This window comes from Struthio camelus, chromosome 1 (genome assembly GCF_040807025.1).
Source record: "Struthio camelus isolate bStrCam1 chromosome 1, bStrCam1.hap1, whole genome shotgun sequence".
Classification (NCBI taxonomy): Eukaryota; Metazoa; Chordata; class Aves; order Struthioniformes; family Struthionidae; genus Struthio; species Struthio camelus.
In genome coordinates, this window is record NC_090942.1 from 89,144,398 (window position 1) to 89,158,663 (window position 14,266).

Below are 14,266 nucleotides of genomic sequence, written 5' to 3' on the forward strand. Positions count from 1 at the left end.
CCTGGGCAATATGCTCTAGAGGACCCTGCTTGAGCAGGGGGGTTGGACTAGATGATCTCCAGAGGTCCCTTCCAACCTAAACCATTCTGTGATTCTGTGAATGTGTTGAATGCAGGAAAAATCAGGAATGCAGGAAAACTTTGTATCACTGATGGGCATCCCAATGTTCACTGTGTCCAGATACCTCACTAAAACCATTAGCTGTGCACATCATGTTCAACTGCCTATCACACATTGGCTTGTAAGTTGTTCAGGCCTTGGGTCATTGTGTGAGATGCTGAGGAAATGAGTGGTCTGGAAAACAAAGGAGACCTTGATAAGACATTGCAGAACTAGCAAGCGAGAAAGACTCTCTTTTCATTCAGTCCGTCCACTGTGGTGTCTGGACCAAAGCTCAGTTCCGTACTAGAGCCAGGCTGTACTTTGATGAAGAGGAGGCCTGGGCATTATAACAATGAGAGGTGCACCAAGGAGGCAGTTCCTTGCCTCCCAATCAACTTAGTTGATTCCCTCATTACCCCCGTGTCTCATGTACAGTGTGTCCCACCCATAAAGCTCTGCAAGGGGGTACAGGGAGACCACCCTCAACTCAGTACCATCTTTCTCTTCTTTCTTCAGCTGGAAGGCAACCAACTTATTGAGCGCACAGAATTGAGTACCAACCATGTCCTAGTATATCTGGAGAAGGTGAGCATATGTCTGGTTCTAGGATGGGAAAGGGAAATGCATACCTTGGGACACTTGGCTGCTTGGGGCAGAAGATCTAGGCCTAAAAAATCCCAAGCATCTACTAAGAATATGAATGAATCTCACATGAATTTTTAACCCTTCCTAGCCTTACTGGTACCTTCCTCCAAACCCTCAACATGCTTTCCCTCTGCCCCTGCACATAGATCAGGCTCTGACCTCCCCCCCAGCCAGAGCCTCTCCCACTGTGGGGAAGGGCCCAGGGCCAGGCCTGCAGCCCCATGCACAACCTTGGGCCTGGGACGCTGGTGGCAGGGAAGAGTGAAGGAACCTGGGGCAGATGTAGAATTGACCGTGAGTCTCCACCCCTTCCTTTCCCCAGCTGAGCAACACGACCCTGAACTTCTCCTTCACGGTGGAGCGGGACATCCCTGTTCAGGGCCTAAAGCCAGCTCAAGTGAAGGTCTATGACTACTATGAGACAGGTGAGTGTTGGGGTGGGAGGGTACCCACGGGAGTGAGTCCTGGACATAGGCCATGCTGAGATACACAGGAGCTTTTGGGACATACAGCTGCCCCTGGCCTCAAGCTCTCCATCAACCTCAGCGCTTTCCCACTCTGCCTCAGCAGTGCTTTCTGAGAGCAGGGGGGCCCCTGGACTCTACCAACCTTCAAACCCACAGTGCCAACAGCCCAGACAGATGGAGGCAACCACCCTCCTCCTTTCTGCTCCTGCCCAGGCAGGGCTCTGCAACGATAATGGGGCACAAGTTTGGGCAGTGTGGGTAGTATGTGGATCCCCACATGGCTGTCCTCACCTGTGGGAGCCACTGTGCAGCTGTCCTCACCTGAGGAGAAGGTGAAGGCCATGGGGTCCTAGGGAGGAGGCCATCCTCTCCAGCCTTCAGACTCTCCCCTTGGGATCTTGGTGCCTGTAAGCCTTTCATGCCTCCCCAGGGAAAGGAACCAGGCCCTGAGGTAGACCCAAGGAAGCTAGGAGGAGTCCTGTGTTCAGATCCTGCCCCAGATTGCAACCATTCCAGGGCGGATGCTGCGTCTCCTTGTGCTTCTGTTTTCCCAGCTGCTACATCAGGGTGACAGAGACAGAGACCCTCTGTGTGCTTGAGACAAGGCCTCAAGGCATAAGGCAGAGCCCTGCTGGGGCTGACTGTGCAGAGTTGCTCTGCCTTGCTGCCGCGGTATCCGGATGGGGCTGGGATTGGGGCTCCCTCCCCCCAGGGCTGGGATCTCTGCAGGGAAGTCAGGGATGGTGCTAGCTGTCCGCTGTGGGGCATGGAAGAAGTGTCTCTCTGGAAGCCCTCTGCCAGGAATGCTGAGGGGGTCTGACAGCCCTGCTCTCTCCCTTCCCTTGTGTCTTCCAGATGAGTTTGCTGTTGAGGAATACAATGCTCCCTGCACCACAGGTAGAGTACATAAGAACAACTGAGGTGTTCCAGTAAGGGCTACTGCTGGTTAGTTTGTGTAAGAATCTGTGCAGAGCGTGGGTTTCCTCAGCCTGGGTAGAATCTCAAGACTTCTTTCACCATGCCCACAGCAGGCTCCTAGCACACCTCAGTGCAGAGAGGTAAATTAAATCCACCTCCTCATGTCCTGTAAAAGGTTAGATAGAAATTTGGTTTTGGTTTACTTAGGCTGGCAATCCGAGTGTTATTTTCTTCAGTCATACAGAGCTCCTTGTTTTTTCCTGTGTCTTTGTGTCACATTGTACAAGTAAGATTGAAGTCTTCCTTGGCGCTGAATATGACACTCAGCTTTTAAGGATCTGCCCTTTCCTTGGCCACTTTCACCAATGCTGTGGACACAGAAGCGTCTTAAACATCATCTCCCAAGCATTTTGGTGAAATGTTGAGTTTATTCACATCTTCAGTTGGGACCTTTCAAACTCTGCCCTGGGTGTTTTTTGCCCTTTGTTGGAGAATCCACATGTTGAGAGAGGACATATGTACTTGATTAGCTCATACTCTCCAGAGCAGAGCAGTATCTGCCTCCGCTCCCCTCCCTTCTCTGTAACATGGATATCTTGAAAGTAACCAGCCATTCCTATTATGTTATCTGTCTGGGACCAGGCATTTTTTAGGTGAAGCAAATCCCCAGACTTTAATAGGTCTTGAACTTATGTAACATGCAAGCAGGGGCCACTTAAACATAGGGAGGATGTCCAGGGTTCAGAATACTGTTTCTCAGGAACCTTCTCTCACTCTGTCCTTTTCTCCACTCCAGCCAAGGCTGAGCAAGGAAATGCCTGATGAGCAATCTTGTCTGAGTCCTGTTGGATCAGCTGTCTTATCTATGTCCCTAAAGGATCCTTTTGGTAAGGTGGCCTATTGAAATACTAGAGAAGGACACCTCAACACCAAAAAAAGAAGTAATACCATAAATAAATTAAGTCTTGATTCTCTTCAGCTGCCTCTGGCCTTGTTTTTTGTTAATGAGATGTCGTGCAAAGACTGCCAAGGCTTGTCCATGCATCAGACTACTACCCTCTGCTGCTCTTCCATGTGGGCGCTAACGACACGAAAGGCAAACTGGAAACCATCAAACGGGACTTTGGAGCTCTGGGGATGGTGGTCAAGGGTCTGGGAGCCCAGGTTGTTTTCTCCTCAATCTTGCCTGTGAGGGGAAAGGACAGGAGGAGGAGTAGACGAGTTTTCCAAGTTAACAACTGGCTGCGCCGCTGGTGTTGGCAACAGGGCTTTGGTTTCTATGACCATGGGACCCTGTTCGAAGATGGGCAGCTGATGGAGAGAGATGGGATCCACCTTACCAAGCGGGGCACACGCGTCTTTGCCAACAGATTGGCCAGCCTGGTAAGGAGGGCTTTAAACTAGGCAAGACGGGGGAAGGGGAGTGGTATAGTGGCAGGAGAGTCAGTAAAACACCGCTCGAGTCAGGATGCCTCCAGCGGGTGCATGCAGCCAGGGGAGACAGCATGGAACATGGCTATGGAGGATCCTCTTGCACCTCTCCTGGGAAACCTGCGTGCTTGACTGGCTCTCTGAAATGCCTGTATAGCAATGCGCGCAGCATGGGGAATAAGCAGGAAGATCTGGAGATCTGTGTGCGGTCGCAGGGCCATGATCTCGTTGCAGTTACAGAGACATGGTGGGATAGGTTGCATACCTGGAATACTGTCATAGATGGCTACGTGCTTTTTAGGAAAGACAGGCCAGGAAGGCGAGGTGGTGGAGTTGCTCTTTATGTGAGGGAGCAACTAGAACACATGGAGCTGTGCCTTGGGGTTGGTTGAAGAGCAAGTTGAGAGCCTATGGGTAAGGCTTAAAGGGCAGGCTAACATGGGTGACACTGTTGTGGGGGTTTGCTACAGGCCACCTGATCAGGAAGAGGAAGTAGATGAGGCCTTCTACAGACAGCTGGAAGTAGCCTCACGATCACAGGCCCTGGTTCTCATGGGGGACTTCCACCACCCTGACATGAGCTGGGAAGAGAGCACAGCTAGGCACAAACAGTCAAAGAGGTTCCTGCAGAGCATCGAGGATAATTTCTTGACCCAGGTGGTGGAGACGCCAACAAGGAGAGGTGTGCTGCTGGACCTTGTACTAACAAACAAAGAGGGTCTAGTTGGAGTTGTGAAGGTTGGGGGCAGCCTTGGCTGCAGTGACCATGAGATAGTGGAGTTCCCGATCCTACGAGGAGGGAGCAGGGCAATAAGCAGGATTGCAACCCTGGACTTCAGGAGGGCAAACTTTGGCCTCTTCAGGGACCTTCTTGGAGGAATCTCATGGGGTAGGGCCCTTGAAGGAAGCGAGGTCCAAGAAAGCTGGTTAATAGTCAAGCATCACCTCCTCCAGGCTCAAGATGGGTGCATCCCTCTGAGGAAGAAGTCCGGCAAAGCGGGCAGGAGACCTGCGTGGATGAGCAAGGAGCTCCTGGCAAAACTCCAACAGAAGAAGGAAGTGTACAGAATGTGGCAAAGGGGACAGGCCACTTGGGAGGAATACAGGGACGTTGTCAGAGTGTGCAGGGATGCGACAAGGAAGGCTAAGGCCCATTTGGAGTTTAATCTGGCAAGGGATGTCAAGGACAACAAGAAGGAACGTCTTCAAATACATCAATAGCAAAAGGAAGACTAGGGAAAATGTGGGCCCGCCGCTGAATGGGGCGGGTGCCCTGGTAACAAAGGACCAGGCAGAGAAGGCAGAGAAGGCAGAGTTATTGAATGCTGCCTTTGCTTCGGTCTTCACTGCTAAGGCCAGTCCTCAGGAATTCCAGAGCCTGGGGACAAGAGAGGAAGGCTGGAGAAAGGAAGACTCTCCCTTGGTGGAGGAGGATCAGGTTAGAGATCTTTTGTCCAAACTTGACATCCACCAATCCATGGGCCCCGATGGGATGCACCCACGAGTGCTGAGGGAGCTGGCGGATGTTATTGCTAGGCCACTCTCCATCCTCTTGGAAAGGTCATGGCAATCAGGAGAGGTGCCTGAGGACTGGAAGAAAGCCAGCGTCCCTCCAGTCTTCCAAAAGGGCAAGAAGGAGGACCCAGGGAACTACAGGCCGGTCAGCCTCACCTCCATCCCCGGGAAGCTGATGGAACAGCTCATCCTGGAGGTCCCCACTAAGCATAAGGAGGACAAGAAGGTGATCAGGAATAGTCAGCATGGATTCACCAGAAGGAAATCATGCTTCAACAACCGGATAGCCTTCTAGGATGGAATGACTGGCTGGGTAGATGAGGGCAGAGCAGTGGATGTTGTCTCCCTGGACTTGAGCAAAGCTTTTGACACTGTCTCTCATCCCATCCTCATAGGTAAACTCAGGAGGTGTGGGTTGGATGAGTGGACGGTGAGGTGGATTGAGAACTGGCTGGATGGCCGAGCTCCGAGGGTTGTGGTGAATGGCGCAGAGTCAAGTTGGAGGCCTGTAGCTAGTGGTGTCCCGCAGAGGTCAGTCCTGGCTCCAGTCTTGTTCAATGTATTCATCAGTGACCTGGCGGAAGGGACAGAGTGTACCCTCAGCAAGTTGGCTGATGATACTAAACTGGGGGGAGTGGCTGACACACCAGAGGGCTGCGCTGCCATTCAGAGGGACCTGGAGAGGTTGGAGAGCTGGGCGGAGAGGAACCTCCTGACATTCCACAAAGGCAAGTGCAGGGTCCTGCACCTAGGGAGGAAGAACCCCAGGCAGCAGGACAGGCTGGGGGCTGACCTGCTGGAAAGCAGCTCTGCAGAGAAGGACCTGGGAGTGCTGGTGGACGACAAGTGAAGCATGAGGCAGCAGTGTGCCCTTGTGGCCAAGAAGGCCAAGGGTATCCTGGGGTGCATTAGGCAGAGTGTTGCCAGCAGGTGGAGGGAGGTGATCCTCCTGCTCTACTCAGCCCTGGGGAGGCCTCCCCTGGAGTACTGTGTCCAGTTCTGGGCTGCCCAGTACAAGAGAGACATGGCACTACTGCAGAGAGTCCAGCGGAGGGCTACCAAGATGGTGAGGGGACTGGAGCACCTCTCCTATGAGGAAAGGCTGAGAGAGCTGGGCCTGTTCAGTCTGGAGAAGAGAAGACTGAGAGGTGATCTGATCAACGTGTATAAGTATCTGAAGGGGGGAGGGGGGTGGTTGTCAAGAAGATGAGGCCGATCTCTTCTCCGTGGTGCCCAGCAACAGGACAAGAGGCAACGGGCAGAAACTGAACCACAGGAAGTTCCATCTAAACCTGAGAAAAAAACTTCTTGACTGTGAGGGTGACAGAGCATTGGAACAGGTTGCCCAGAGAGGTGGTGGAGTCTCCTTCGCTGGAGATATTCAAAACCCGTCTGGATGTGATCCTGGGCAATATGCTCTAGAGGACCCTGCTTGAGCAGGGGGGTTGGACTAGATGATCTCCAGAGGTCCCTTCCAACCTAAACCATTCTGTGATTCTGTGAATGTGTTGAATGCAGGAAAAATCAGGAATGCAGGAAAACTTTGTATCACTGATGGGCATCCCAATGTTCACTGTGTCCAGATACCTCACTAAAACCATTAGCTGTGCACATCATGTTCAACTGCCTATCACACATTGGCTTGTAAGTTGTTCAGGCCTTGGGTCATTGTGTGAGATGCTGAGGAAATGAGTGGTCTGGAAAACAAAGGAGACCTTGATAAGACATTGCAGAACTAGCAAGCGAGAAAGACTCTCTTTTCATTCAGTCCGTCCACTGTGGTGTCTGGACCAAAGCTCAGTTCCGTACTAGAGCCAGGCTGTACTTTGATGAAGAGGAGGCCTGGGCATTATAACAATGAGAGGTGCACCAAGGAGGCAGTTCCTTGCCTCCCAATCAACTTAGTTGATTCCCTCATTACCCCCGTGTCTCATGTACAGTGTGTCCCACCCATAAAGCTCTGCAAGGGGGTACAGGGAGACCACCCTCAACTCAGTACCATCTTTCTCTTCTTTCTTCAGCTGGAAGGCAACCAACTTATTGAGCGCACAGAATTGAGTACCAACCATGTCCTAGTATATCTGGAGAAGGTGAGCATATGTCTGGTTCTAGGATGGGAAAGGGAAATGCATACCTTGGGACACTTGGCTGCTTGGGGCAGAAGATCTAGGCCTAAAAAATCCCAAGCATCTACTAAGAATATGAATGAATCTCACATGAATTTTTAACCCTTCCTAGCCTTACTGGTACCTTCCTCCAAACCCTCAACATGCTTTCCCTCTGCCCCTGCACATAGATCAGGCTCTGACCTCCCCCCCAGCCAGAGCCTCTCCCACTGTGGGGAAGGGCCCAGGGCCAGGCCTGCAGCCCCATGCACAACCTTGGGCCTGGGACGCTGGTGGCAGGGAAGAGTGAAGGAACCTGGGGCAGATGTAGAATTGACCGTGAGTCTCCACCCCTTCCTTTCCCCAGCTGAGCAACACGACCCTGAACTTCTCCTTCACGGTGGAGCGGGACATCCCTGTTCAGGGCCTAAAGCCAGCTCAAGTGAAGGTCTATGACTACTATGAGACAGGTGAGTGTTGGGGTGGGAGGGTACCCACGGGAGTGAGTCCTGGACATAGGCCATGCTGAGATACACAGGAGCTTTTGGGACATACAGCTGCCCCTGGCCTCAAGCTCTCCATCAACCTCAGCGCTTTCCCACTCTGCCTCAGCAGTGCTTTCTGAGAGCAGGGGGGCCCCTGGACTCTACCAACCTTCAAACCCACAGTGCCAACAGCCCAGACAGATGGAGGCAACCACCCTCCTCCTTTCTGCTCCTGCCCAGGCAGGGCTCTGCAACGATAATGGGGCACAAGTTTGGGCAGTGTGGGTAGTATGTGGATCCCCACATGGCTGTCCTCACCTGTGGGAGCCACTGTGCAGCTGTCCTCACCTGAGGAGAAGGTGAAGGCCATGGGGTCCTAGGGAGGAGGCCATCCTCTCCAGCCTTCAGACTCTCCCCTTGGGATCTTGGTGCCTGTAAGCCTTTCATGCCTCCCCAGGGAAAGGAACCAGGCCCTGAGGTAGACCCAAGGAAGCTAGGAGGAGTCCTGTGTTCAGATCCTGCCCCAGATTGCAACCATTCCAGGGCGGATGCTGCGTCTCCTTGTGCTTCTGTTTTCCCAGCTGCTACATCAGGGTGACAGAGACAGAGACCCTCTGTGTGCTTGAGACAAGGCCTCAAGGCATAAGGCAGAGCCCTGCTGGGGCTGACTGTGCAGAGTTGCTCTGCCTTGCTGCCGCGGTATCCGGATGGGGCTGGGATTGGGGCTCCCTCCCCCCAGGGCTGGGATCTCTGCAGGGAAGTCAGGGATGGTGCTAGCTGTCCGCTGTGGGGCATGGAAGAAGTGTCTCTCTGGAAGCCCTCTGCCAGGAATGCTGAGGGGGTCTGACAGCCCTGCTCTCTCCCTTCCCTTGTGTCTTCCAGATGAGTTTGCTGTTGAGGAATACAATGCTCCCTGCACCACAGGTAGAGTACATAAGAACAACTGAGGTGTTCCAGTAAGGGCTACTGCTGGTTAGTTTGTGTAAGAATCTGTGCAGAGCGTGGGTTTCCTCAGCCTGGGTAGAATCTCAAGACTTCTTTCACCATGCCCACAGCAGGCTCCTAGCACACCTCAGTGCAGAGAGGTAAATTAAATCCACCTCCTCATGTCCTGTAAAAGGTTAGATAGAAATTTGGTTTTGGTTTACTTAGGCTGGCAATCCGAGTGTTATTTTCTTCAGTCGTACAGAGCTCCTTGTTTTTTCCTGTGTCTTTGTGTCACATTGTACAAGTAAGATTGAAGTCTTCCTTGGCGCTGAATATGACACTCAGCTTTTAAGGATCTGCCCTTTCCTTGGCCACTTTCACCAATGCTGTGGACACAGAAGCGTCTTAAACATCATCTCCCAAGCATTTTGGTGAAATGTTGAGTTTATTCACATCTTCAGTTGGGACCTTTCAAACTCTGCCCTGGGTGTTTTTTGCCCTTTGTTGGAGAATCCACATGTTGAGAGAGGACATATGTACTTGATTAGCTCATACTCTCCAGAGCAGAGCAGTATCTGCCTCCGCTCCCCTCCCTTCTCTGTAACATGGATATCTTGAAAGTAACCAGCCATTCCTATTATGTTATCTGTCTGGGACCAGGCATTTTTTAGGTGAAGCAAATCCCCAGACTTTAATAGGTCTTGAACTTATGTAACATGCAAGCAGGGGCCACTTAAACATAGGGAGGATGTCCAGGGTTCAGAATACTGTTTCTCAGGAACCTTCTCTCACTCTGTCCTTTTCTCCACTCCAGCCAAGGCTGAGCAAGGAAATGCCTGATGAGCAATCTTGTCTGAGTCCTGTTGGATCAGCTGTCTTATCTATGTCCCTAAAGGATCCTTTTGGTAAGGTGGCCTATTGAAATACTAGAGAAGGACACCTCAACACCAAAAAAAGAAGTAATACCATAAATAAATTAAGTCTTGATTCTCTTCAGCTGCCTCTGGCCTTGTTTTTTGTTAATGAGATGTCGTGCAAAGACTGCCAAGGCTTGTCCATGCATCAGACTACTACCCTCTGCTGCTCTTCCATGTGGGCGCTAACGACACGAAAGGCAAACTGGAAACCATCAAACGGGACTTTGGAGCTCTGGGGATGGTGGTCAAGGGTCTGGGAGCCCAGGTTGTTTTCTCCTCAATCTTGCCTGTGAGGGGAAAGGACAGGAGGAGGAGTAGACGAGTTTTCCAAGTTAACAACTGGCTGCGCCGCTGGTGTTGGCAACAGGGCTTTGGTTTCTATGACCATGGGACCCTGTTCGAAGATGGGCAGCTGATGGAGAGAGATGGGATCCACCTTACCAAGCGGGGCACACGCGTCTTTGCCAACAGATTGGCCAGCCTGGTAAGGAGGGCTTTAAACTAGGCAAGACGGGGGAAGGGGAGTGGTATAGTGGCAGGAGAGTCAGTAAAACACCGCTCGAGTCAGGATGCCTCCAGCGGGTGCATGCAGCCAGGGGAGACAGCATGGAACATGGCTATGGAGGATCCTCTTGCACCTCTCCTGGGAAACCTGCGTGCTTGACTGGCTCTCTGAAATGCCTGTATAGCAATGCGCGCAGCATGGGGAATAAGCAGGAAGATCTGGAGATCTGTGTGCGGTCGCAGGGCCATGATCTCGTTGCAGTTACAGAGACATGGTGGGATAGGTTGCATACCTGGAATACTGTCATAGATGGCTACGTGCTTTTTAGGAAAGACAGGCCAGGAAGGCGAGGTGGTGGAGTTGCTCTTTATGTGAGGGAGCAACTAGAACACATGGAGCTGTGCCTTGGGGTTGGTTGAAGAGCAAGTTGAGAGCCTATGGGTAAGGCTTAAAGGGCAGGCTAACATGGGTGACACTGTTGTGGGGGTTTGCTACAGGCCACCTGATCAGGAAGAGGAAGTAGATGAGGCCTTCTACAGACAGCTGGAAGTAGCCTCACGATCACAGGCCCTGGTTCTCATGGGGGACTTCCACCACCCTGACATGAGCTGGGAAGAGAGCACAGCTAGGCACAAACAGTCAAAGAGGTTCCTGCAGAGCATCGAGGATAATTTCTTGACCCAGGTGGTGGAGACGCCAACAAGGAGAGGTGTGCTGCTGGACCTTGTACTAACAAACAAAGAGGGTCTAGTTGGAGTTGTGAAGGTTGGGGGCAGCCTTGGCTGCAGTGACCATGAGATAGTGGAGTTCCCGATCCTACGAGGAGGGAGCAGGGCAATAAGCAGGATTGCAACCCTGGACTTCAGGAGGGCAAACTTTGGCCTCTTCAGGGACCTTCTTGGAGGAATCTCATGGGACAGGGCCCTAGAAGGAAGCGAGGTCCAAGAAAGCTGGTTAATAGTCAAGCATCACCTCCTCCAGGCTCAAGATGGGTGCATCCCTCTGAGGAAGAAGTCCGGCAAAGCGGGCAGGAGACCTGCGTGGATGAGCAAGGAGCTCCTGGCAAAACTCCAACAGAAGAAGGAAGTGTACAGAATGTGGCAAAGGGGACAGGCCACTTGGGAGGAATACAGGGACGTTGCCAGAGTGTGCAGGGATGCGACAAGGAAGGCTAAGGCCCATTTGGAGTTTAATCTGGCAAGGGATGTCAAGGACAACAAGAAGGAACGTCTTCAAATACATCAATAGCAAAAGGAAGACTAGGGAAAATGTGGGCCCGCCGCTGAATGGGGCGGGTGCCCTGGTAACAAAGGACCAGGCAGAGAAGGCAGAGAAGGCAGAGTTATTGAATGCTGCCTTTGCTTCGGTCTTCACTGCTAAGGCCAGTCCTCAGGAATTCCAGAGCCTGGGGACAAGAGAGGAAGGCTGGAGAAAGGAAGACTCTCCCTTGGTGGAGGAGGATCAGGTTAGAGATCTTTTGTCCAAACTTGACATCCACCAATCCATGGGCCCCGATGGGATGCACCCACGAGTGCTGAGGGAGCTGGCGGATGTTATTGCTAGGCCACTCTCCATCCTCTTGGAAAGGTCATGGCAATCAGGAGAGGTGCCTGAGGACTGGAAGAAAGCCAGCGTCCCTCCAGTCTTCCAAAAGGGCAAGAAGGAGGACCCAGGGAACTACAGGCCGGTCAGCCTCACCTCCATCCCCGGGAAGCTGATGGAACAGCTCATCCTGGAGGTCCCCACTAAGCATAAGGAGGACAAGAAGGTGATCAGGAATAGTCAGCATGGATTCACCAGAAGGAAATCATGCTTCAACAACCGGATAGCCTTCTAGGATGGAATGACTGGCTGGGTAGATGAGGGCAGAGCAGTGGATGTTGTCTCCCTGGACTTGAGCAAAGCTTTTGACACTGTCTCTCATCCCATCCTCATAGGTAAACTCAGGAGGTGTGGGTTGGATGAGTGGACGGTGAGGTGGATTGAGAACTGGCTGGATGGCCGAGCTCCGAGGGTTGTGGTGAATGGCGCAGAGTCAAGTTGGAGGCCTGTAGCTAGTGGTGTCCCGCAGAGGTCAGTCCTGGCTCCAGTCTTGTTCAATGTATTCATCAGTGACCTGGCGGAAGGGACAGAGTGTACCCTCAGCAAGTTGGCTGATGATACTAAACTGGGGGGAGTGGCTGACACACCAGAGGGCTGCGCTGCCATTCAGAGGGACCTGGAGAGGTTGGAGAGCTGGGCGGAGAGGAACCTCCTGACATTCCACAAAGGCAAGTGCAGGGTCCTGCACCTAGGGAGGAAGAACCCCAGGCAGCAGGACAGGCTGGGGGCTGACCTGCTGGAAAGCAGCTCTGCAGAGAAGGACCTGGGAGTGCTGGTGGACAACAAGTGAAGCATGAGGCAGCAGTGTGCCCTTGTGGCCAAGAAGGCCAAGGGTATCCTGGGGTGCATTAGGCAGAGTGTTGCCAGCAGGTGGAGGGAGGTGATCCTCCTGCTCTACTCAGCCCTGGGGAGGCCTCCCCTGGAGTACTGTGTCCAGTTCTGGGCTGCCCAGTACAAGAGAGACATGGCACTACTGCAGAGAGTCCAGCGGAGGGCTACCAAGATGGTGAGGGGACTGGAGCACCTCTCCTATGAGGAAAGGCTGAGAGAGCTGGGCCTGTTCAGTCTGGAGAAGAGAAGACTGAGAGGTGATCTGATCAACGTGTATAAGTATCTGAAGGGGGGAGGGGGGTTGTCAAGAAGATGAGGCCGATCTCTTCTCCGTGGTGCCCAGCAACAGGACAAGAGGCAACGGGCAGAAACTGAGCCACAGGAAGTTCCATCTAAACCTGAGAAAAAAACTTCTTGACTGTGAGGGTGACAGAGCATTGGAACAGGTTGCCCAGAGAGGTGGTGGAGTCTCCTTCGCTGGAGATATTCAAAACCCGTCTGGATGTGATCCTGGGCAATATGCTCTAGAGGACCCTGCTTGAGCAGGGGAGTTGGACTAGGTAATGGCAAGCTGGTTTTTGGCAAGTTCTCATGAACACCAGGAGGCACATAGCTTTCACAGTGGGGAAGTTTCAACTACATATTTGCCAAACCTCCAAGAGGAGAAGAAATCCTTCCTGAGCTGTTATTCTCTGGAGACTTGCTTTCTTGTCTTTAAATGTCGGTGTTTTCTGTGAGGTAATCCTTGGACATAATTGTGTCCTCCCATAACTTGTGTGATTGCAGTGTTAAATCAGTGCTATGAGAAAGGAGGACAGAGTAAAACCTGCCCTATCAGATCCTTCTCAACAAGCCAGATAGAAGTGAAGGGAGGAACTGAGGACAACAGCTGTGTGCCATAAAGAAAGACAGGGAGACCAAGATGATGGTGGGGAACTGGTGCAGCCACCACTCAGATCACCTTGGTAAGGATAAAATACTACAGTACTGTGTTCATACCTTTCTTCTTCCTAAAATGTCACTTCTCTAAAGAATGCAGTCCTCTGAGGAGGAGAACTATTATTCGTGAGCTGGAATTAAAGGCCTGTCTCAGATTAGGAATCTTAAAAAAACCCAGAACTCTTGCAGACCTTTTTACCGCTGACATGGTCACAAATTTTCCCTCATTTGGTTCTCTGTATAATAACCTGGGATGATTTGTCATCAACAAATGAAGAACTGCTCATATTCAGGACTTCAATAAGGGATTTAACCCTCTGACAGGTTTTTCCCCCAGCCCCTCCATGAGCTCATGGTATATCATTAGCCATTATACTGTAGGTTGTGATCAGATCACTGCTGCCTGTAGGGTAGAATATATCCACAGCATCCGGGTTGGAGAACCTCATGTGGCATTCTGTAGAGACAGGTCTTCATTCCAACCTGGCAGTGCTGACTGAGACCCACCCTTTGTGACTGACCAATAAACCCCTACAATGGAGAAAGGCTCAGAGGAGATGGGCAAGGGTGAGGTGCCCATGAAGCTCAGGAATAATGTAGAGTGTGATTCATTAATCACAGCTGTTGCACAGAAAGCTGACTTTATCTCTACACGAAGGGGACCAGAGGGTGACCTTTGTTTTACATAAGCAGCTGTATCTGTTGAGCAGATCAGCTGGTGTAAATGTTTCTTCCTGAGTTTATCAAAAGAATGTGAATGTCTCCCTAAATTAGCCAGAGCAGCATGGGGGAAGTGTATATGCAGCTCAGCCCAACATAGAATATAAAATCTGGACAATTATCAAAGGAATTTCAAAGAGAGCAATGGGCTTGAGCT

General features: G+C 51.8%; 2 protein-coding genes and 2 long non-coding RNA genes across 4 annotated transcripts; 2 read left to right on the forward strand and 2 right to left on the reverse strand.

The window, feature by feature from the left end:
* The first annotated feature begins 11 nt into the window (after window positions 1-11).
* LOC138068445 (alpha-1-macroglobulin-like) lies at window positions 12-3,110 on the forward strand. Its single transcript, XM_068955911.1, has 4 exons — window positions 12-687; window positions 1,070-1,172; window positions 2,070-2,111; window positions 2,929-3,110. The coding sequence occupies exons 1-4, from the start codon at window positions 427-429 to the stop codon at window positions 2,952-2,954; spliced, it is 432 nt and encodes a 143-aa protein (XP_068812012.1). The 5' UTR covers window positions 12-426; the 3' UTR covers window positions 2,955-3,110.
* On the reverse strand, window positions 1,269-2,063 carry LOC138068459 (uncharacterized). Its single transcript, XR_011143268.1, has 2 exons — window positions 1,536-2,063; window positions 1,269-1,505 (listed from the first exon to the last, which is right to left on the reverse strand). It is a non-coding gene; the product is annotated as an uncharacterized lncRNA (long non-coding RNA).
* Window positions 3,111-6,047: 2,937 nt separating the features above from the next.
* Window positions 6,048-9,591, forward strand: LOC138068454 (alpha-1-macroglobulin-like). The gene is made up of 4 exons (XM_068955933.1): window positions 6,048-7,168; window positions 7,551-7,653; window positions 8,551-8,592; window positions 9,410-9,591. The coding sequence occupies exons 1-4, from the start codon at window positions 6,908-6,910 to the stop codon at window positions 9,433-9,435; spliced, it is 432 nt and encodes a 143-aa protein (XP_068812034.1). The 5' UTR covers window positions 6,048-6,907; the 3' UTR covers window positions 9,436-9,591.
* Window positions 7,750-8,544, reverse strand: LOC138068460 (uncharacterized). The gene is made up of 2 exons (XR_011143270.1): window positions 8,017-8,544; window positions 7,750-7,986 (listed from the first exon to the last, which is right to left on the reverse strand). It is a non-coding gene; the product is annotated as an uncharacterized lncRNA (long non-coding RNA).
* Window positions 9,592-14,266: the final 4,675 nt, after the last annotated feature.

What these genes read in the sequence shown, in the direction of transcription:
- LOC138068445 (XM_068955911.1), top strand. Translation starts at nt 427, where the DNA reads ATGAAGAGGAGGCCTGGGCATTATAACAATGAGAGGTGCACCAAGGAG. An exon ending in CTATGACTACTATGAGACAG is followed by an intron (nt 1,173 to 2,069) that starts GTGAGTGTTGGG and finishes TGTGTCTTCCAG; the next exon opens with ATGAGTTTGCTGTTGAGGAA. An exon ending in CAATGCTCCCTGCACCACAG is followed by an intron (nt 2,112 to 2,928) that starts GTAGAGTACATA and finishes TCTCCACTCCAG; the next exon opens with CCAAGGCTGAGCAAGGAAAT.
- LOC138068454 (XM_068955933.1), top strand. Translation starts at nt 6,908, where the DNA reads ATGAAGAGGAGGCCTGGGCATTATAACAATGAGAGGTGCACCAAGGAG. An exon ending in CTATGACTACTATGAGACAG is followed by an intron (nt 7,654 to 8,550) that starts GTGAGTGTTGGG and finishes TGTGTCTTCCAG; the next exon opens with ATGAGTTTGCTGTTGAGGAA. An exon ending in CAATGCTCCCTGCACCACAG is followed by an intron (nt 8,593 to 9,409) that starts GTAGAGTACATA and finishes TCTCCACTCCAG; the next exon opens with CCAAGGCTGAGCAAGGAAAT.